The 24,127-nt window shown below is 38.2% G+C and overlaps 1 protein-coding gene across 1 annotated transcript in view; it reads left to right on the top strand.

Annotated features, from left to right (window-relative positions):
- Nucleotides 1-24,127, top strand: part of LOC128640316 (alpha-2-macroglobulin-like protein 1) — a gene marked incomplete in the record, with an annotated part of 543,542 nt that overhangs the window by 239,057 nt on the left and 280,358 nt on the right. The window contains 1 exon segment of the mRNA XM_053692806.1: nucleotides 21,449-21,598. Coding sequence (XP_053548781.1) covers nucleotides 21,449-21,598 — 150 coding nt within the window.

Genomic DNA, 24,127 nt, shown 5'->3' with positions numbered 1-24,127 from the left:
AGCTCTCTCCAATCTCACTAGCCTCTCCAATCTCACTAGCCTCTCCAATCTCACTAGCTTTTCCAATCTTACTAGTCTCTCCAATCTCACTAGCTCTCTCCAATCTCACTAGCTCTCTCCAATCTCACTAGCCTCTCCAATCTCACTAGCTCTCTCCAATCTCACTAGCTCTCTCCAATCTCACTAGCTCTCTCCAATCTCACTAGCCTCTCCAATCTCACTAGCTCTCTCCAATCTCACTAGCTCTCTCCAATCTCACTAGCCTCTCCAATCTCACTAGCTCTCTCCAATCTCACTAGCCTCTCCAATCTCACTAGCTCTCTCCAATCTCACTAGCTTTTCCAATCTTACTAGCTTTTCCAATCTTACTAGTCTCTCCAATCTCACTAGCTCTCTCCAATATCACTAGCTCTCTCCAATCTCACTAGCCTCTCCTCCAATCTCACTAGCTCTCTCCAATCTCACTAGCCTCTCCAATCTCACTAGCTCTCTCCAATCTCACTAGCTCTCTCCAATCTCACTAGCCTCTCCAATCTCACTAGCTCTCTCCAATCTCAATTGCTTTCTCCAATCTCACTAGCTCTCTCAAATCTCACTAGCTCTCTCAAATCTCACTAGCTCTCTCTAATTTCACTAGCCTCTCCAATCTCACTAGCTCTCTCCAATCTCAATTGCTTTCTCCAATCTCACTAGCTCTCTCAAATCTCACTAGCTCTCTCTAATTTCACTAGCCTCTCCAATCTCACTAGCCTCTCCAATCTCACTAGCCTCTCCAATCTCACTAGCCTCTCCAATCTCACTAGCCTCTTCAATCTCACTAGCCTCTCCAATCTCACTAGCCTCTCCAATCTCACTAGCCTCTCCAATCTCACTAGCCTCTCCCATCTCACTAGCCTCTCCAATCTCACTAGCCTCTCCAATCTCACTAGTCTCTCCCATCTCACTAGCTCTCTCCAATCTCACTAGCTCTCTGCAATCTCACTAGCCTCTCCAATCTCACTAGCTTTTCCAATCTTACTAGTCTCTCCGATCTCACTAGCTCTCTCCAATCTCACTAGCTCTCTGCAATCTCACTAGCCTCTCCAATCTCACTAGCTTTCTCCAATCTCACTAGCTCTCTCTAATTTCACTAGCCTCTCCAATCTCACTAGCTCTCTCAAATCTCACTAGCTCTCTCTAATTTCACTAGCCTCTCCAATCTCACTAGCCTCTCCAATCTCACTAGCTCTCTCAAATCTCACTAGCTCTCTCAAATCTCACTAGCTCTCTCTAATTTCACTAGCCTCTCCAATCTCACTAGCTCTCTCCAATCTTTCTAGTTCTCTCCAATCTCACTAGCTTCTCCAATCCTTTTGTATTCAATGAAGCCAATTCCCTAAAGTTCATACATTTCTAGATTATTTAGTAAATGGGTTCCATAAAATAACATGGGGACTGATGTCTATGCTTGTGAGAGTCATATCAGTCTGGTCGCACAGGGTTTTCAGCAGATAAAACTAGTCCATGTGTTAAAAGGATCATTAAATACAATAGAATTCCATACACAACAAGTACACTATAAAAAGACAATGCAATAGCACTTACTCTGAAGTGTATATACTCCAAGTGATACAGCCCCTGGTGGAGTGTGCTCGTGAAGACCTGGGGTTGCTGCTAAGTTCCCCACACAGCTAATCAATCAATGGTCGGTCCACAGCACTATAATAAAAGTTCACTTTATAAGAAACAGGGTGAACGAAAAAGTGACGTTTCGGGGTTGTCCCCTTAATCATACAATTTGTGCAATCTTTTACAAACAACTTTTAAAGGCATTTTGGCACCAGATACTCCACTTCGTAGTATCTACTGCCATCTACTGGATTCTATAGGTAACTGCGACTATACAAACAATCGGCCAGATTACAAGTTTTGTAATAGGAGCTGTGCGGTGCTAACGTGCAGTTTTTTTCTCACCGCTCACTTACCGCAGCTTTTACAAACCCAGCGTTAAAAGGCAAGAAGTGAGCATAGAGCAAAATTGTGCTCCACACTGCACTCCAATACCAGTGCTGCTTAAGTCAGCAGTGAGCTGGTTGTACGTGCTCGTGCACGATTTCCCCATAGATATCAATGGGGAGAGCCAGCTGAGAAAAAGTCTAACACCTGCAAAAAAGCAGCGTATAATCCCCTATGGGGAAACTAAAGTTATGTTTACACCTAACACCCTAACATGAACCCCGACTCTAAACACCCCTAATCTTACACTTATTAACCCCTAATCTGCCGCCCCCGACATCGCCAACACCTACATTATATTTATTAACCCCTAATCTGCCGCTCCGGACATCGTTGCCACCTACATTATACTTATGAACCCCTAATCTGCTGCTCCCAACATAGCCGACACCTACATTATATTTATTAACCCCTAATCTCCCTCCCCCAATGTCGCCGCAACCTACCTACATTTGTAAATCCCTAATCTGCTGCCCCCAACATCTCCGCCACTATTCTAAATTTATTAACCCCTAAACCTAAGTCTAACCCTAACACCCCCTAACTTAAATATAATTGTAATAAATCTAAATAAAATTCCTAACATTAACTAAATTATTAAAACTAAATACTTACCTATAAAATAAACCCTAAGATAGCTACAATATAACTAATAGTTACATTGTAACTAGCTTAGGGTTTGTTTTTATTTTACAGGCAAGTTTGTATTTATTTTAACTAGGTAAAATAGTTACTAAATAGTTATTAGCTATTTACTAACTACCTAGCTAAAATAAATACAAATTTACCTGTAAAATAAAACCTAACCTAAGTTACACTAATACCTAACACTACACTACAATTAAATAATTCTCTACATTAAATACAATTAAATAAATTAAATTAATCTAATCTAATAGACGTATCAAAATAAATAAAAAACCCTAGCCTAAACTAATCTACCAATAGCCCTGTTGCGGGGCATTGTCCCAAAGAAATCAGCTCTTTTACCTGTAAAAAAAAAAAAAATAAAAGTAAAATCCACCACCCACACAACCAACCCCCCAAATAAAATCCTAACTCAAAAAACCTAAGCTCCCCATTGCCCTGAAAAGGGCATTTGGATGGGCATTGCCCCTTAAAAGGGCATTTAGCTCTATTGCAGCCCAAAGCCCTAACCTAAAAAATAAACCCACCCAATACACCCTTAAAAAATCCTAACACTAACCCCCAAAGATTCACTTCCCGGGAGAAGTCTTCATCCAAGCTGCAAGATGTCCTCAACGAAGCCAGCAGAAGTGGTCCTCCAGATGGGCAGAAGTGGTCCTCCAGGCAGGCAGAAGTCTTCATCCAGACTGAATCTTCTATCTTCATCCTTCCGACGCGGATCGGCTCCATCTTCAAGACATCCGGCATGGAGCATCCTCTTCAATCGACGTCTTGGATGAAGACTTCTCCTAGTAAGTGAATCTTCGGGGGTTAGTGTTAGGATTTTTTAAGGGTGTATTGGTGGGTTTTATTTTTAGGTTAGGGCTTTGGGCAGCAATAGAGCTAAATGCCCTTTTAAGGGCAATGCCCATTCAAATGCCCTTTTCAGGGCAATGGGGAGCTTAGGTTATTTTAGTTAGGCTTTTATTTGGGGGGTTGGTTGTGTGGGTGGTGGGTTTTACTGTTGGGGGGTTTGTTTCTATATTTTTTTTACAGGTAAAAGAGCTGATTTTTGGGGGGCAATGCCCTGCAAAAGGCCCTTTTAAGGGCTATTGGTAGTTTAGTTTAGTTTAGGCTAGGGTTTTTTTTTTTATTTTGGGGGGGGCTTTTTTATTTTGTTAGGGGGATTAGATTAGGTGTAATTAGTTTAAAGATCTTGTAATTTGTTTTTTATTTTCTGTAATTTAGTGTATTTATTTTAACTAGGTAGTTAGTAAATAGTTAATAACTATGTACTAACTATTCTACCTAGTTAAAATAAATACAAACTTGCCTGTAAAATAAAAATAAACCCTAAGATAGCTACAATGTAACTATTTGTTATATTGTAGCTAGCTTAGGGTTTATTTTACAGGTAAGTATTTAGTTTTAAATAGGAATAATTTAGTTAATGATAGTAATTTTATTTAAATTAGGGGGTGTTAGGATTAGGGTTAGACTTAGGTTTAAAGGGTTAATAAATTTAGAATAGTGGCGGGGACGGCAGATTAGGGGTTAATAAATGTAGGTAGGTGGCAACGATGTCGGGGCAGCAGATTAGGGGTAAATAAATATAATGTAGGTTGCGGCGATGTCTGGAGCGGAAGATTAGGGGTTAGTAAGTATAATGTAGGTGGTGGCGATGTTAGGGGTGGCAGATTAGGGGTTAATAATATGTAACTAGTGTTTGTGCGGCGGTTTAGGGGTTAATATGTTTATTCTAGTGGCGGCGATGTCCGGAGCGGCAGATTAGGGGTTAATAATTTTTATTATACTGTTTGCGATGCGGGAGGGCCTCGGTTTAGGGGTTAATAGGTAGTTTATGGGTGTTAGTGTACTTTTTAGCACTTTAGTTATGAGTTTTATGCTACAGCGTTGTAGTGTAAAACTGATAACTACTGACTTTAAAATGCGTTAGGAATCTTGGAGGTAGAGGGTGTACCGCTCATTTTTTGGCCTCCCAGGATAAACTCGTAATATCAGCGCTATGGAAGTGCCATATAACGGTTTTATGAACTTTGCGTAAGTTGATTTGTGGTAAGGCCAAAAAAGTGTGCGGTGCCCCTAAACCTGCAAGACTCGTAATACCAGCGGTAGTGAAAAATCAGTGTTTGTACCTTTTAACGCTGCTTTTTCAGCTTAATGCAAAGCTCGTAATCCAGCCGATAGTATCTTAATGCCCTGCAATATAAATTCCTTTCCACATTTGATTCTTTTTTTACCAATTAACAAGTTATGTCTAAGATACTTATACACATTTAAAATCAATACACGATCTAATCAAAAGCATATTCTGTTAGACTTTCGCTCTATAATAGGATACATTCTGGATACTAAGGCCTATGATAACAAATCATTAGAAAAATATAGTTAGATTGTAATCTTTATTCAGGCCCTTGGGTCTAAGTGTTTCCAATCTGTGTATCTATTGCATCTACCTCTGTTTGAGGAGTTTTTCCCTATCTAATTCACTTCTTTGTGGCCCTACCTGATCAATTACTTGCCACCTTAACTGACTCATATTGTGTCCCTTATCGATAAAATGGGCTTCTACATTACCGCATCTGATGTTTGACCTTTGCTGGCTCAACCTATCCCTTACCTTCCAAGTAGTTCCACCTAAGTCTAGACACCTGGTATGTTCAAAGAAAGGGTACAGTTATGGCCTTACCTTCCTAGTAGTTCCACCTAAGTCTAGACACCTGGTATGTTCAAAGAAAGGGTACAGTTATGGCCTTACCTTCCTAGTAGTTCCACCTAAGTCTAGACACCCGGTATGTTCAAAGAAAGGGTACAGTTATGGCCTTACCTTCCTAGTAGTTCCACCTAAGTCTAGACACCCGGTATGTTCAAAGAAAGGGTACAGTTATGGCCTTACCTTCCTAGTAGTTCCACCTAAGTCTAGACATCTGGTATGTTCAAAGAATGGGTACAGTTATGGCCTTACCTTCCTAGTAGTTCCACCTAAGTCTAGACACCCGGTATGTTCAAAGAAAGGGTACAGTTATGGCCTTACCTTCCTAGTAGTTCCACCTAAGTCTAGACACCCGGTATGTTCAAAGAAAGGGTACAGTTATGGGGTCCAATGTCGCTCCATCATATGCCAATCTATTCATGAATGAATTTGAGGAACGTGTTGTCTATGAAAATAATATCTTTAAAGAAATGGGCGTGTGGGATCGTGAATGAAGATTTCGATCTAACTATATTTTTCTAATGATTTGTTATCATAGGCCTTAGTATCCAGAATATATCCTATTATAGAGCGAATGTCTAACAGTATATGCTTTTGATTAGATCGTGTATTGTTTTTAAATGTGTTTAAGTATCTTAGACATAACTTGTTAATTGGTAAAAAAAGAATCAAATGTGAAAAGGAATTTATATTGCAGGGCATTAAGATACAATCGGCTAGATTACGAGTTTTGCGTTAGAGGCTGTGCGGTGCTAATGAGCAGTTTTGTCTCACCGCTCACTTACCTGCAGCGCTGGTATTACGAGTTTTCATAAACCCGTCCTTAAAAGACAAGAAGTGAGCCATAGGAATCAACGGGGAGAGTCGGCTGAAAAAAAGTCTAACACCTGCAAAAAAGCAGCGTAAAGCTCCCTAACGCAGCCCCATTGATTCCTATGGGGAAATAAAAGTTATGTCTACACCTAACACCCTAACATGAACCCCAAGTCTAAACACCCCAAATCTTACACTTATTAAGCCCTAATCTGCCATCCCCGACATCGCCAAACACCTACATTATATTATTAACCCCTAATCTGCCGCTCCGGACACCGCCACCACCTACATTATAGTTATGAACCCCTAATCTGCTGCCCCCAACATCGCCGACACCTACATTATATTTATTAACCCCTAATCTGCTGCACCCAATGTCGCTGCAACCTACCTACATTTATTAACCCCTAATCTGCTGTCCCCAACGTCGCCGCCACTATATTAAAGTTATTAACCCCTAAACTTAACACCCACTAACTAAAATATAATTTAAATAAATCTAAATAAATATTCCTATCATTAACTAAATTATTCCTATTTAAAACTAAATACTTACCTATAAAATAAACCCTAAGCTAGCTACAATATAACTAATAGTTACATTGTAGCTATATTAGGGTTTATTTTTATTTTACAGGCAAGTTTGTATTTATTTTAACTAGGTAGAATAGTTATTAACTATTTAATAACTACCTAGCTAAAATAAAGACAAATTTACCTGTAAAATAAAACCTAACCTAAGTTACACTAACACCTAAAACTACAATATAATTAAATAAATTAACTAAATTAAATACAATTACCTAAATTAAATTATCTAAAGTAATTGTGGGCATTGCCCCAAAGTAATCAGCTCTTTTACCTGTAAAAAAAAATACAAACAACCCCCCTAACAGTAAAACCCACCACCTACACAACCAACCCCCCAAATAAAATACTATCTAAAAAAACTAAGCTCCCCATTGCCCTGAAAAGGGCATTTGGATGGGCATTGCCCTTAAAAGGGCAGTTAGCTCTTTTGCCGCCCAAACCCTAACCTAAAAATAAAACCCACCCAATACACCCTTAAAAATAACTTAACACTAACCCCCTGAAGATCGACTTACCGGGAGACGTCTTCATCCAAGCCGGGCCGAAGTCCTCAACGAAGCCGGGAGAAGTCTTCATCCAAGCCGGGCAAAGTGGTCCTCCAGACGGGCAGAAGTCTTCATCCAAGCCAGGCAGAAGTGGTCCTCCAGATGGGCAGAAGTCTTCATCAAGACGGCATATTCTTTCTTCATCAATCCGGCAAGGAGCGGGTCCATCTTCAAGACATCCGACGCAAAGTATCATCTTCATCCGACGACTAAAGCTGAATGAAGGTACCTTTAAGTGATGTCATCCAAGATGGCGTCCCTTAGATTCTGATTGGCTGATAGGATTTTTTCTACCTTAATTCTGATTGGCTGATAGAATTATATTGGCTGGTACAATCAGCCAATAGGATTGAAGTTCAATCCTATTGGCTGATCCAATCAACCAATAGGATTGAGCTCGCATTCTATTGGCTGTTCCAATCAGGGGGTTAGTGTTAGGTTTTTTAAGGGTGTATTGGGTGAGTTTTATTTTTAGCTTAGGGTTTGGGCAGCAAAAGAGCTAACTGCCCTTTTATGGGAAATGCCCATCCAAATGCCCTTTTCAGGGCAATGGGGAGCTTAGGTTTTTTTAGATAATATTTTATTTGGGGGGTTGGTTGTGTGGGTGGTGGGTTTTACTGTTGGGTGGTTGTTTGTATTTTTTTTTACAGGTAAAAGACCTGATTACTTTAGGGCAATGATAGCTGTGAGTAGGACTTGTATTTAGTGATAATTAATTGTACTATCTATTTGTGTTACAAAATTGTGCCTTTAAAGTTCGTTCTATACTCAAATCCTTCTTTTTAGTGTATATTTACTGATAATTTAATCATTTTCTATGTGTGTGATCTTGTTTTAAATGTGATAACTAAGAACTAGTATCGTTAACTAATCAGTTACCTTTCAATAAAAGTTCTTTGAAAACCTTCTGTGCATTTGTGGTGGTGTATGTAAAAATATATTAATTAACACCTTTCTGGGCAGTACAAGTGTATATGCAATATAATTATCTATTCAGTGGTAATAGTAAAACTTATGTTGGTGACTGATATACAATCGGGCTTGTGAAATCTTCTATACGTCTGCAATCAACACTGCTTGTGGTATAAGTATACACATCTAAAATATATTTTCCTTTTATCCAAAAATTAACTTCTATAAATTAATACTCTCATAAATTGACACTCTTCTATGTTTAAGAGTGGGATATGTTATCCATACTTCTGTTAGGAATAACGCTAGATATATATATATATATATTCAAAAATAATTTACTTACATGTATATAACAGAAATGAAAAAAATAAAATGATAAAATCTGCTGTTAAAAATCTTACACAGATAAAGCGTTGTTTGTGATATAAATGAAATAGGCACAGATTCCCTTTTAAATATACGGGTTGTGCTGTTGAGCCCTGTGTTTTTGTCTGTGTCTTACAATTTCAAAACATTAGTTCAAAACATTCGTATCCTATAGTTCTAAACATTCGTATAAAATATGCATATATACAATCTTTTATAATCTCATATATAAAACTTCATATATAAAAGTTCCTATGTATATATTTGCCTCCTATGGGGAACTGCTTCAGAACTGTATCATAACACTGTTATTTTTCCGGAACACACTGTCTCATATGTACTTATGTTTCTATATTTTGTGAAGTATGTTATTAATCCTTTGAAGTTATGTATAAAGTTCACTTAATCTGTTACAAAGTTGTGGCCACAACTATAATTCTTGAGTAGATTTTGGGTTATTTATAGTTCACTCGATTATCCCAAAATTTTGGTATCACCGGATGACGGTAATATTGAATGACATTAGTGTTGCACTCCCCTAACCGGACCTCCGATTGTTCTTACCTCGTTGTATTACAGGGGTCCTGGGAAGCAGCTCGTGACTGTTTTTATCTTTGTGAGGGGAGATCAGCGTCTCTCCGTTTGATAGTTCCCGGTGGCTTACTTCCTATCCCTGTGTCTGACGTTGTTCGTTCCACGTGACTGGTTTGAGGCCAATCGGGTAACCGGATCGTGGGGGGAGTGTGCCTCTTCAGTATCTTTGGTTCTTTGGTTCTCTGGAGCCTTTGTAATCTACACAGGATTGTCTGACACAGGGATAGGAAGTAAGCCGCCGGGAACTATCAAACGGAGAGACGCTGATCTCCCCTCACAAAGGTAAAAACAGTCACGAGCTGCTTCTCAGGACCCCTGTAATACAACAAGGTAAGAACAATCGGAGGTCCGGTTAGGGGGAGTGCAACACTAATGTCATTCAATATTACCGTCATCCGGTGATACCAAAATTTTGGGATAATCGAGTGAACTATAAATAACCCAAAATCTACTCAAGAATTATAGTTGTGGCCACAACTTTGTAACAGATTAAGTGAACTTTATACATAACTTCAAAGGATTAATAACATACTTCACAAAATATAGAAACATAAGTACATATGAGACAGTGGGGGGTAGTTATCAAGCCGTCTACTTTTCTGACTTCGCCGGCCCAATACGCCCGCCTAAGCTCGCCTACCTTCGCCCGGACACCGCTGCCACCTACAGTATACCTAGTAACCCCTATCCTGCCCCCCCCTACACCGTCGCCCTCTATAATAAAGTTATTAACCCCTATCCTGCTGATCCCGCACCTCGCCGCAACTAAATAAATAGTTTAACCCCTAAACTGCCGCTCCCTGAACCCGCCGCAACCTATATTAAACCTATTAACCCCTATCCTGCCCCCCCCTACACCGTCGTCACCTATAATAAATTTATTAACCCCTATCCTGCCCCCCACTACACCGCCGCCACTGTAATAAAATTATTAACCCCTAAACCTAAGTCTAACCCTAACCCTAATGCCCCCCTAACTTAAATATTAATTAAATAAATCTAAATAATATTTCTATTATTAACTAAATTAATCCTATTTAAAACTAAATACTTACCTTTAAAATAAACCCTAATATAGCTACAATATAAATAATAATTATATTCTAGCTATCTTAGGATTTATTTTTATTTTACAGGCAACTTTCAATTTATTTTAACTAGGTACAATAGCTATTAAATAGTTATTAACTATTTAATAGCTACCTAGCTAAAATAAACTGAAATTTACCTGTAAAATAAATCCTAACCTAAGTTACAATTACACCTAACACTACACTATACTTTAATAAATTATTCCTATTTAAAAATAAATACTTACCTGTAAAATAAACCCTAAGATAGCTACAATATAAATAATAATTATATTGTAGCTATCTTAGGATTTATATTTATTTTACAGGTAACTTTGTATTTAATTTAGCTAGTTAGAATAGTTATTAAATAGTTATTAACTATTTAATAACTACCTAGCTAAAAGAAATACAAAATTACCCGTAAAATAAATCCTAACCTAAGTTACAATTAAACCTAACACTACACTATCATTAAATTAATTCAATAAACTACCTACAAATAACTACAATTAAATACAATTACATAAACTAACTAAAGTACAAAAAATAAAAAAAGCTAAGTTACAAAAAATAAAAAAATAAGTTACAAACATTTAAAAAATATTACAACAATTTTAAGCTACTTACACCTAATCTAAGCCCCCTAATAAAATAACAAACCCCCCAAAATAAAAAAATGCTCTACCCTATTCTAAATTAAATAAAGTTCAAAGCTCTTTTACCTTACCAGCCCTTAAAAGGGCCATTTGTGGGGGCATGCCCCAAAAAGTTCAGCTCTTTTGCCTGTAAAAGAAAAATACAACCCCCCCCAACATTAAAACCCACCACCCACATACCCCTAATCTAACCCAAACCCTCCTTACAAACCCCTAACACTAATCCCCTGAAGATCATCCTACCTTGAGTCGTCTTCACTCAGCCGAGCAGCGATGGAACCGAAGTGGACATCCGGAGCGGAAGAAGTTAATCCTCCAAGCGGCGCTGAAGAAATCTTCCATCCGATGAAGTCATCATCCAGGCGGCGCTGAAGAGGTCTTCGATCCGGGCGATGTCATCTTCCAAGAGGCGCTGAAGAGGTCTTCTATCCGGGCAATGTCATCTTCCAAGCCAGGTCTTGAATCTTCCTCCCGCCGACGCGGAACCTCCTTCTTCACCGACGGACTACGACGAATGAAGGCTCCTTTAAGGGACGTCATCCAAGATGGCGTCCCCTCAATTCCGATTGGCTGATAGGATTCTGTCAGCCAATCGGAATTAAGATAGGAAAAATCTGATTGGCTGATGGAATCAGCCAATCAGATTGAGCTCGCAATCTATTGGCTGTTCCGATCAGCCAATAGAATGCGAGCTCAATCTGATTGGCTGATTCCATCAGCCAATCAGATTTTTCCTACCTTAATTCCGATTGGCTGATAGAATCCTATCAGCCAATCGGAATTGAGGGGACGCCATCTTGGATGACGTCCCTTAAAGGAGCCTTCATTCGTCGTAGTCCGTCGGTGAAGAAGGAGGTTCCGCGTCGGCGGGAGGAAGATTCAAGACCCGGCTTGGAAGATGACATCGCCCGGATAGAAGACCTCTTCAGCGCCTCTTGGAAGATGACATCGCCCGGATCGAAGACTTCTTCAGCGCCGCCTGGATGATGACTTCATCGGATGGAAGATTTCTTCAGCGCCGCTTGGAGGATTAACTTCTTCCACTCCAGATGTCCACTTCGGTTCCATCGCTGCTCGGCTGAGTGAAGACGACTCAAGGTAGGATGATCTTCAGGGGATTAGTGTTAGGTTTTTGTAAGGGGGGTTTGGGTTAGATTAGGGGTATGTGGGTGGTGGGTTTTAATGTTGGGGGGGGGTTGTATTTTTCTTTTACAGGCAAAAGAGCTGAACTTTTTGGGGCATGCCCCCACAAATGGCCCTTTTAAGGGCTGGTAAGGTAAAAGAGCTTTGAACTTTATTTCATTTAGAATAGGGTAGGGCATTTTTTTATTTTGGGGGGGTTTGTTATTTTATTAGGGGGCTTAGATTAGGTGTAAGTAGCTTAAAATTGTTGTAATATTTTTAAAATGTATGTAACTTATTTTTTTATTTTTTGTAACTTAGCTTTTTTTATTTTTTGTACTTTAGTTAGTTTATGTAATTGTATTTAATTGTAGTTATTTGTAGGTAGTTTATTTAATTTATTTAATGATAGTGTAGTATTAGGTTTAATTGTAACTTAGGTTAGGATTTATTTTACAGGTAATTTTGTATTTCTTTTAGCTAGGTAGTTATTAAATAGTTAATAACTATTTAATAACTATTCTAACTAGCTAAAATAAATACAAAGTTACCTGTAAAATAAATATAAATCCTAAGATAGCTACAATATAATTATTATTTATATTGTAGCTATATTAGGGTTTATTTTATAGGTAAGTATTTAGTTTTAAATAGGAATAATTTATTAAAGTATAGTGTAGTGTTAGGTGTAATTATAACTTAGGTTAGGATTTATTTTACAGGTAAATTTCAGTTTATTTTAGTTAGGTAAGCTATTAAACAGTTAATAACTATTTAATAGTTATTGTACCTAGTTAAAATAAATTGAAAGGTACCTGTAAAATAAAAATAAATCCTAAAATAGCTAGAATATAATTATTATTTATATTGTAGCTATATTAGGGTTTATTTTAAAGGTAAGTATTTAGTTTTAAATAGGATTAATTTAGTTAATAATAAAAATATTATTTAGATTTATTTAATTAATATTTAAGTTAGGGGGGCGTTAGGGTTAGACTTAGGTTTAGGGGTTAATAATTTTATTACAGTGGCGGCGGCGTAGTGGGGGGCAGGATAGGGGTTAATAAATTTATTATAGGTGGCGACGGTGTAGGGGGGGCAGATTAGGGTTTAATACATTTATTATAGGTGGCGACGGTGTAGGGGGGGCAGATTAGGGGTTAATAAATTTATTATAGGTGGCGACGGTGTAGGGGGGGCAGATTAGGGGTTAATAAATTTATTATAGGTGGCGACGGTGTAGGGGGGGCCGGATAGGGGTTAATACATTTAATATAGGTTGCGGCGGGTTCAGGGAGCGGCGGTTTAGGGGTTAATACATTTATTATAGTTGCGGTGGGCTCCGGGAGCGGCGGTTTAGGGGTTAATATGTATAGAGTAGCTTGCGGTGGGCTCCGGGAGCGGCGGTTTAGGGGTTAATATGTATAGAGTAGCTTGCGGTGGGCTCCGGGAGCGGCGGTTTAGGGGGTAATAACTTTATTTAGTTGCGGCGGTGTAGGGGGGGACAGATTAGTGGTGTTTAGACTTGGGGTACATGTTAGGGTGTTAGGTGCAGACAGCTCCCATAGAAATCAAAGGGATGTCTGTCAGCAGTGAACTTGTACTTTCGCTATGGTCAGACTCCCATTGATTCCTATGGGATCTGCCGCCTCCAGGGGTGGCGGTTTGAAAACCAGGTACGCTGGGCCGTAAAAGTGCCGAGCATACCTGCTAGTCATTTGATAACTAGCAAAAGTAGTGAGAATGTGCCGCACTTGTGTGCGGAACATCTGGAGTGACGTAAGAATCGATCTGTGTCGGACTGAGTCCGGCGGATTGAAGCTTACGTCACAAAATTCTACTTTTGCCGGTCTCGAGCCTTTGATAACTAAGGCGAATCAGCCTCGCCACAAATACGCTGAGGAATTCCAGCGTATTTGAGGTTGACGGCTTGATAACTACCCCCCAGTGTGTTCCGGAAAAATAACAGTGTTCTGATACAGTTCTGAAGCAGTTCCCCATAGGAGGCAAATATATACATAGGAACTTTTATATATGAAGTTTTATATATGAGATTATAAAAGATTGTATATATGCATATTTTATACGAATGTTTTGAAATTGTAAGACACAGACAAAAACACAGGGTTCAACAGCACAACCCGTATATTTAAAAGGGAATCTGTGCCTATTTCATTTATATCACAAACAACGCTTTATCTGTGTAAGATTTTTAACAACAGATTTTATTATTTTATTTTTGTCATTTCTGTTATATACATGTAAGTAAATTATTTTTGAATATATATATATATATCTAGCGTTATTCCTAACAGAAGTATGGATAACATATCCCACTCTTAAACATAGAAGAGTGTCAATTTATGAGAGTATTAATTTATAGAAGTTAATTTTTGGATAAAAGGAAAATATATTTTAGATGTGTATACTTATACCACAAGCAGTGTTGATTGCAGACGTATAGAAGATTTCACAAGCCCGATTGTATATCAGTCACCAACATAAGTTTTACTATTACCACTGAATAGATAATTATATTGCATATACACTTGTACTGCCCAGAAAGGTGTTAATTAATATATTTTTACATTCACCACCACAAATGCACAGAAGGTTTTCAAAGAACTTTTATTGAAAGGTAACTGATTAGTTAACGATACTAGTTCTTAGTTATCACATTTAAAACAAGATCACACACATAGAAAATGATTAAATTATCAGTAAATATACACTAAAAAGAAGGATTTGAGTATAGAACGAACTTTAAAGGCACAATTTTGTAACACAAATAGATTAATTATCACTAAATACAAGTCCTACTCACAGCTATTTTTAACGCTCCCCACCCCCACTTAGAATTCGAACAAAACATCTGATACTGGGAGAATATCAGAATTTGGGGCAGTTTTGTGAGCTCATTAGGTCTGACATATAGTTAACACCATACACATTTCTTGCATATACTTTAGGGCAATGCCCCACAAAAGGCCCTTTTAAGGGCTATTGGTAGTTTAGTTTAGGCTAGGGGTTTTTTTTTTATTTTGGGGGGGGGGGGGGGCTTTTTTTATTTTAATAGGGCTATTAGATTAAGTGTAATTAGTTTAAATATCTGTAATTTGTTTATTATTTTCTGTAATTTTGTCTTTTTTTCTTTTTTTTGTACTTTAGCTAATTTAATTTAGGTAATTGTATTTAATTTAGTTAATTTATTTAATTATATTGTAGTGTTAGGTGTTAGTGTAACTTAGGTTAGGTTTTATTTTACAGGTAGATTTTTCTTTATTTTAGCTAGGTAGTTATTAAATAGTTAAAGGGACAGTCAAGTATAAATTAAACTTTCATTATTCAGATAGGACTTTTAATTTTAATCAACTTTCCAATTTACTTTTATCATCAAATTTGCTTTGTTCTCTTAGGCCTAGATTTGGAGTTTGGCGGTAGCCGTGAAAACCAGCGTTAGAGACTCCTAACGCTGGTTTTAGGCTACCTCCGGTATTTGGAGTCATTAAAAAAAGGGTCTAACGCTCAATTTTCAGCCGCGACTTTTCCATACCGCAGATCCCCTTACGTCATTTGCGTATCCTATCTTTTCAATGGGATTTTTCTAACTCCGATATTTAGAGTCGTGTCTGTAGTGAGCGTTAGAAATCTAACAACAAAACTCCAGCCGCAGAAAAAAGTCAGTAGTTAAGAGCTTTCTGGGCTAACGCCGGTTCATAAAGCTCTTAACTACTGTGCTCTAAAGTACACTAAAACCCATAAACTACCTATGTACCCCTAAACCGAGGTCCCCCCACATCGCCACCACTCGATTACATTTTTTTAACCCCTAATCTGCCGACCGCCACCTACGTTATACTTATGTACCCCTAATCTGCTGCCCCTAACACCGCCGACCCCTATATTATATTTATTAACCCCTACCCCCACAACGTCGCCGCCAGCTACCTACAATAATTAACCCCTAATCTGCCGTCCGCACGCCGCCGCCACCTACATTATAGCTATGTACCCCTAATCTGCTGCCCCTAACACCGCCGACCCCTATATTATATTTATTAACCCCTAATCTGCCCCCCACAACGTCGTCTCCACCTGCCTACACTTATTAACCCCTAATCTGCTGACCGGACTGCACCGCTATTATAATAAAGTTATTAACCCCTAATCCGCCTCACTAACCCTATAATAAATAGTATTAACCCCTAATCTGCCCTCCCTAACATCGCCGACACCTAACTTCAAACATTAACCCCTAATCTGCTGACTGGAGCTCACCGCTATTCTAATAAATGTATTAACCCCTAAAGCTAAGTCTAACCCTAATACTAACACCCCCCTAACTTAAATATAATTTAAATCTAACGAAATAAATTAACTCTTATTAAATAAATTATTCCTATTTAAAGCTAAATACTTACCTGTAAAATAAATCCTAATATTGCTACAATATAAATTATAATTATATTATAGCTATTTTAGGATTAATATTTATTTTACAGGTAACTTTGTATTTATTTTAGCCAGGTACAATAGCTATTAAATAGTTAAGAACTATTTACTAGCTAAAATAGTTAAAATAATAACAAAATTACCTGTAAAATAAATCCTAACCTAAGTTACAATTAAACCTAACACTATACTATCATTAAATTAATTAAATAAAATACCTATAATTATCTACAATTAAACCTAACACTACACTATCAATACATTAATTAAATACAATACCTACAAATAACTACAATGAAATAAACTAACTAAAGTACAAAAAATAAAAAAGAACTAAGTTACAAAAAATAAAATAATATTTACAAACATAAGAAAAATCTTACAACAATTTTAAACTAATTACACCTACTCTAAGCCCCCTAATAAAATAACAAAGCCCCCCAAAATAAAAAATGCCCTACCTTATTCTAAATTAATAAAGTTCAAAGCTCTTTTACCTTACCAGCCCTGAACAGGGCCCTTTGCGGGGCATGCCCCAAAGAATTCAGCTCTTTTGCCTGTAAAAAAAACATACAATACCCCCCCCCCCAACATTACAACCCACCACCCACATACCCCTAATCTAACCCAAACCCCCCTTAAATAAACCTAACACTAAGCCCCTGAAGATCTTCCTACCTTGTCTTCACCTCACCGGGTATCACACCGATCCGTCCTGGCTCCGATATCTTCATCCAACCCAAGAGGGGGCTAGACATCCATCATCCGATGGCTGAAGAAGTCCAGAAGAGGGTCCAAAGTCTTCATCCTATCCGGGAAGAAGAGTAGATCCGGACCGGCAACCATCTTCTTCCAAGCGGCATCTTCTATATTCATCTGATGAGGACCGGCTCCATCCTGAAGACCTCCACCGCGGACCCATCTTCATCCGGCGACGTCCAACTGAAGAATGACGGTTCCTTTAAGGGACGTCATCCAAGATGGCGTCCCTCGAATTCCGATTGGCTGATAGGATTCTATCAGCCAATCGGAATTAAGGTAGGAATATTCTGATTGGCTGATGGAATCAGCCAATCAGATTGAGCTCGCATTCTATTGGCTGATCGGAACAGCCAATAGAATGCAAGCTCAATCTGATTGGCTGATTGGATCAGCCAATCGGATTGAACTTGATTCTGATTGGTTGATTCCATCAGCCAATCAGAATATTCCTACCTTAATTCCGATTGGCTGATAGAATCCTTTCAGCCAATCGGAATTCGAGGGACGCCATCTTGGATGACGTCCCTTAAAGGAACCGTCATTCTTCAGTTGGATGTCGCCGGATGAAGATGGGTCCGCGGTGGAGGTCTTCAGGATGGAGCCGGTCCTCATCGGATGAAGATAGAAGATGCCGCTTGGAAGATGATGGTTGCCGGTCCGGATCTACTCTTCTTCCCGGATAGGATGAAGACTTTGGAGCCTCTTCTGGACCTCTTCAGCCACCGGATGATGGATCGCCAGCCCCCGCTTGGGTTGGATGAAGATTTTGGAGCCAGGACCGATCAGTGATACCCGGTGAGGTGAAGACAAGGTAGGGAGATCTTCAGGGGCTTAGTGTTAGGTTTATTTAAGGGGGGTTTGGGTTAGATTAGGGGTATGTGGGTGGTGGGTTGTAATGTTGGGGGGGGGTATTGTATTTTTTTTTTACAGGCAAAAGAGCTGAACTTCTTGGGGCATGCCCCGCAAAGGGCCCTGTTCAGGGCTGGTAAGGTAAAAGAGCTTTGAACTTTAGTAATCTAGAATAGGGTAGGGCATTTTTTATTTTGGGGGGCTTTGTTATTTTATTAGGGGGCTTAGAGTAGGTGTAATTAGTTTAAAATTGTTGTAATATTTTTCTTATGTTTGTAAATATTTTTTTATTTTTTGTAACAGTTCTTTTTTATTTTTTGTACTTTAGTTAGTTTATTTCATTGTAGTTATTTGTAGGTATTGTATTTAATTACTTTATTGATAGTGTAGTGTTAGGTTTAATTGTAGGTAATTGTAGGTATTTTATTTAATTAATTTATTGATAGTGTAGTGTTTATGTAATTGTAACTTAGGTTAGGATTTATTTTACAGGTAAATTTGTAATTATTTTAACTATTTTAGCTATTAAATAGTTCTTAACTATTTAATAGCTGTTGTACCTGGTTAAAATAAATACAAAGTTACCTGTAAAATAAATATTAATCCTAAAATAGCTATAATATAATTATAATTTATATTGTAGCTATATTAGGGTTTATTTTACAGGTAAGTATTTAGCTTTAAATAGGAATAATTTATTTAATAAGAGTTAATTAATTTTGTTAGATTAAAATTATATTTAATTTAGGGGGGTGTTAGTGTTAGGGTTAGACTTAGCTTTAGGGGTTAATACATTTATTAGAATAGTGGTGAGCTCAAGTCAGCAGATTAGGGGTTAATAATTGAAGTTAGGTGTCGGCGATGTTAGGGAGGGCAGATTAGGGGTTAATACTATTTATTATAGGGTTAGTGAGGCAGATTAGGGGTTAATAACTTTATAATAATAGCTGTGCGGTCCGCTCGGCAGATTAGGGGTTAATAAGTGTAGGCAGGTGGAGGCGACGTTGTGGGGGGCAGATTAGGGGTTAATAAATATAATATAGGGGTCGGCGGTGTTAGGGGCAGCAGATTAGGGGTACATAGGGATAATGTAAGTAGCGGCGGTTTACGGAGCGGCAGATTAGGGGTTAAAAATAATATGCAGGGGTCAGCGATAGCGGGGGCGGCAGAATAGGGGTTAATAAGTGTAAGGTTAGGGGTGTTTAGACTCGGGGTACATGTTAGAGTGTTAGGTGCAGACGTAGGAAGTGTTTCCCCATAGGAAACAATGGGGCTGCGTTAGGAGCTGAACGCGGCTTTTTTGCAGGTGTTAGGTTTTTTTTCAGCTCAAACAGCCCCATTGTTTCCTATGGGGGAATCGTGCCTGAGCACGTTTTTGAGGCTGGCCGCTTGCGTAAGCAACTCTGGTATCGAGAGTTGAAGTTGCGTTAAATATGCTCTACGCTCCTTTTTTGGAGCCTAACGCAGCCTTTCTGTGGACTCTCAATACCAGAGTTATTTTTATGGTGCGGCCAGAAAAAAGCCAGCGTTAGCTACGCGGGTCCTTACCGACAAAACTCTAAATCTAGCCGTTAGTATTCTTAGTTTAAGCTAAACATAGGTAGGCTCATATGCTAATTTCTAAGCATTTGAGGGCTGCCTCTTATCACATGCTTTTTAAATCTCTTTTCAACACAAAGAGACAGAAAGTACATGTGGGCCATATAGATAACACTGTGTTCAGGCACAGGGGGTTATTTAAGATTTAGCACAACACAATGCTAACTGCAAGACAATAGATAATAAACAGTCACAGTCATGTGATCAGGGACTGGAAGAAGGTTCCTAGATACAAGGTAATCACAGAGGTAAAAAGTATATTAATATAACTGTGTTGGTTATGCAAAACTGGGGAATGGGTAATAAAGGGATTATCTATCTTTTAAAACAATAACAATTCTATGGTAGACTGTCCCTTTAATAAGTATTTAGTAACTATTCTACCTAGTTAAAATAAATACAAAGTTGCCTGTAAAATAAAAATAAACCCTAAGCTAGCTACAATGTAACTATTAGTTATATTGTAGCTAACTTAGGGTTTATTTTATAGGTAAGTATTTAGTTTTAAATAGGAATAATGTAGTTAATGATAGGAATTTTATTTAGATTTATTTAAATTATATTTAAATTAGGGGGTGTTAGGGTTAGGGTTAGACTTAGGTTTAGGGGTTAATAACTTTAATATAGTGGCGGCGACTTTGGGGGCGGAAGATTAGGGGTTAATAAATTTAGGTAGATGGCGGCGATGTTAGGGACGGCAGATTAGGGGTTAATAATATTTAACTAATGTTTGTGAGGCGGGAGTGCGGCGGTATAGGGGTTAATATGTTTATTATATTGGCGGCGACGTTGGGGGCGGCGGATTAGGGGTTAAAAAGTGTAGGTAGGTTGCAGCGACATTGGGGGCGGCAGATTAGGGGTTCACAAATATAATGTAGGTGGCGGCGGTGTCCAGAGCATCAGATTAGGGGTTAAAATTTTTATTTTAGTGTTTGCGATGCGGGAGGGCCTCGGTTTAGGGGTAAATAGGTAGTTTATGGCTGTTAGTGTACTTTTTAGCACTTTAGTTATGAGTTTTATGTCACAGAGTTGTACCATAAAACTCTTAACTACTGACTTTTAAATGCGTTAGGACTCTTGACAGGGTAGGGTGTACCGCTCACTTTTTGGCCCCCCAGGACAGACTCGTAATACCGGCACTATGGAAGTCCCATAGATAAAGACTTTATGAAGTTTACGTAAGTCGTTTTGTGGTAAGGCCAAGGAAGTGTGCGGTACACCTAAACCTTCAAGACTCGTAATACCAGCGGGCTTAAAAAAGCAGCGTTAGGACCTCTTAATGCTGCTTTTTTACCCTAACACACAACTCGTAATCTAGCAGATTGTTTGTATAGCCGCAGTTACCAGTAGATGGCAGTAGATACTAAGAAGTGGAGTATCTGGTGCCAAAATGTCTTTAAAAGTTGTTTGTAAAAGATTGCACAAATTGTATGATTAAGGGGGCAACCCCCGAAACGTCACTTTTTTGTTTTACCGTTTCCAATAAAGTAAACTTTTACTATAGTGCTGTGGACCGACCATTGATTGACTAAATTCTAAGTGTGCAATACACTTTTTTTTCTGACAAACTCCAAAATTTACTTCAATTTGCCACACCCTGTATCATGTGATATGAGCTAATAGACTTCTATACGTAACAACTGTGAAGTTAATTAGAAAGTCTCTTAAAACTGCTGCTCTATCTCAATCATGAAACTATCATTTTGATTTTAGTATCCCTTTAACACTTTGTCTCTTCATTGGGAATTTTAGGTGAACCTAGATTTCTCTTCCATTGAGGGAGCCCCTGGATCAAATGTGTCTTTGAGTGTACAAGCCTATCCAGGGTCGCTGTGCTCAGTGAGAGTTGTGGATGAAAGTGTCTTCTTCTTGAGACCAGAGAGTGAGCTTTCCAGTGACACTGTAAGTCCCAGCATCCCTGTGACCACTCTAATGTTGTTGTAAGAAGATGTGACTCACTATTTAGCGCTTTCGCTGAAGTGATAAACCCTCCTGAAGTAAAGATTTTGCATGCGTGGGTTAGCACACATATGACAAGCTAAAAAGGGAAACTTTTGCATGAGACTAAAACTCAAAGCGCGCTAACTTCAGGACATTAGATATTGCTCCCACGCTAACTTATTCTCCCCATAGACTTCAAAAGAGAGCATAGAATAAAAAACCTAAAACTTTTCGCTTGCATGCTTATCCGACAGGAGTTATTAATATTTCACATTCCAATGTTCTCCACATACAGTAAATGTTATTTTCATTTTAAATAAATATTTCTATATTTATTTATATATAGATATTCATACAGATATATAGGTATAGATATATATTTTACATTAACATTATCAGATATATATAGAAATGTATGTTTAAAAAAAAAATCTATGTAAGAGTCTGTGTAACGCATTTCAGGTTGCACACTTTAGGTCTAACGCAGGGTCGGTTTAGCGGACATGAAGAATTAGTTATCTTAAGGTGCATTATGTAAATATTATATATAAAATATTGAAAAAATAATAATTAGAAATAATTATTATAGTTACTGTAAAATATACAATATAGTCTATGGAATTTTTAGAATACTTTAGTACATCTCTAATAAATATTTACATTAATTATTAATAGCTTTCAATTTGTTATATTTAATAAATACATTACGCACCTTAATATAAGTCATGTTGGGTTAGTGCACATGACAATTTAGTGCATTATGCATATTTTAGAATCCAATGTTCTTTATATTTTTAAATATATTTCTATATATATCTCTTATAATGTTAATGTTAAATATATATCTATACCTATATATCTATATGAATATATACAGGTATAGATATACACAGATATATATATATATAAGAATATCTATTTCCCCCCTATATAAAGAACTTTGGAATATTAAATATTTGCAGTAAATAATATTATAGAATTGTTATTTAGACATACATATTTATATCAAATACATGGCCATATACTATTTACCTTTGAACCCTTATAAATTTGATTTATCAATATTTTTATGAATGTTCATTTCAATATATTCATGTTGAGTTTGGTACAACTTTTATTTTATTCCTAACCTTTTACGCGAGGTCTTCAGTCACGATATCCCACCGTGCAATAGAATTAAATTGCGCTCAAGCAAATACATTTACTTTCAACTTGTAATATGGGCGCAAATTAACATGCCCGCATTATTTTAATATTGCGCATGTGCTAACAATAGGATGCCACTCGTAATCTAGCCCACTGTATTTGTCACTGAATAACAAAAGAACCTGAATTCAGCAGCAAGTGGTTTGACACTGGTTTCAAGGTTTGGGATAGAAGCAAGGAAATAATATGGTATAAAGCTCTTAAGTACAGGCGGAGTCTGGCCGCGCAGGAAGATGGCCACACATTAGAAGGGCTCCTGCTTCCTAAGCTGACAAAATAGCACTATATGGCACAATTTTAATCTAAATCTCAGTGAGTGGGACTAGTTAAAGCTCCTATCTTCAGATCTCTAGCTCAGGGAGTAACTGTTGCCCTCACAAGCACGGCGCATATCAACTTCAGGACCGCAACTCTCAGGCCTACACTTAACACAGAAGCATCGACCCTGCACTAAGACCCACCCCGAAACAGAGGACTCACAGGAGACTGCAGACCCGAAAGGGCCCCTTGTGCACCGAGCGCTCTTATAAGCGCAACAGACCTGGAGGACATTAGAAGGCTCTCACCTTATACCGGGAACGCATCCGGATCCCAAGTTCCGGTATCGGCACTTGCCGATTACATCAGGTAGGCCCTCTGCACCTCACCACAGTGACTTAGTGGAATAAGACTCAGACCCCACGCAGAAGCCTCGCGGCATTGCCTCTCACCTAACACGCAGGGCTAAGTAGCGCAACAGCTAATAAGTGACACTGCTACAAGACCCGGTGCTAGAAAGGATTAAGTTAATACCCACAATTGGTGATCAGCTAGATATAACAGGGGGCTAACAGGACATTGCCTGCAGGACTACTCTTTAAATAAAGAATTTTAATAGTCTCCTAAATTATATGAACACGCTGCCAGAGGTCAGGAGCTGTTATTTAATTTATCTGGGGTATACACTACTCTCCTCAAACAAGATTAGGTGATGCCTAACAAGAAATCAAGCAGGATTGATAGATCTGCACATACAAAGCCTCTATCTCAATATTTAAAGTCTATAGACTCTAATAAATCAGCTAATAGAGAGGAAATGGCGCTGTCACAGGAACCTTCTCTCAGCACTGACATGTCTCACTCAGCATACCTCACTAAAGAAGATATAACACATTTATCATCTAAAGAGGACATTAAAGGCATTATGGATGAGATGAAAACCCTGTTTGGAGACCTTAGAAAAGATATGGCGGTGCTTGACTCGAGAATCCTTAAGGTAGAAACAACCTTCAGTAGGGCATCTGC

The sequence above is a fragment of the Bombina bombina genome, chromosome 9, assembly GCF_027579735.1.
Source record: "Bombina bombina isolate aBomBom1 chromosome 9, aBomBom1.pri, whole genome shotgun sequence".
Taxonomy (NCBI): domain Eukaryota; kingdom Metazoa; phylum Chordata; class Amphibia; order Anura; family Bombinatoridae; genus Bombina; species Bombina bombina.
This window is presented reverse-complemented; position numbering and strand designations above follow the sequence as displayed.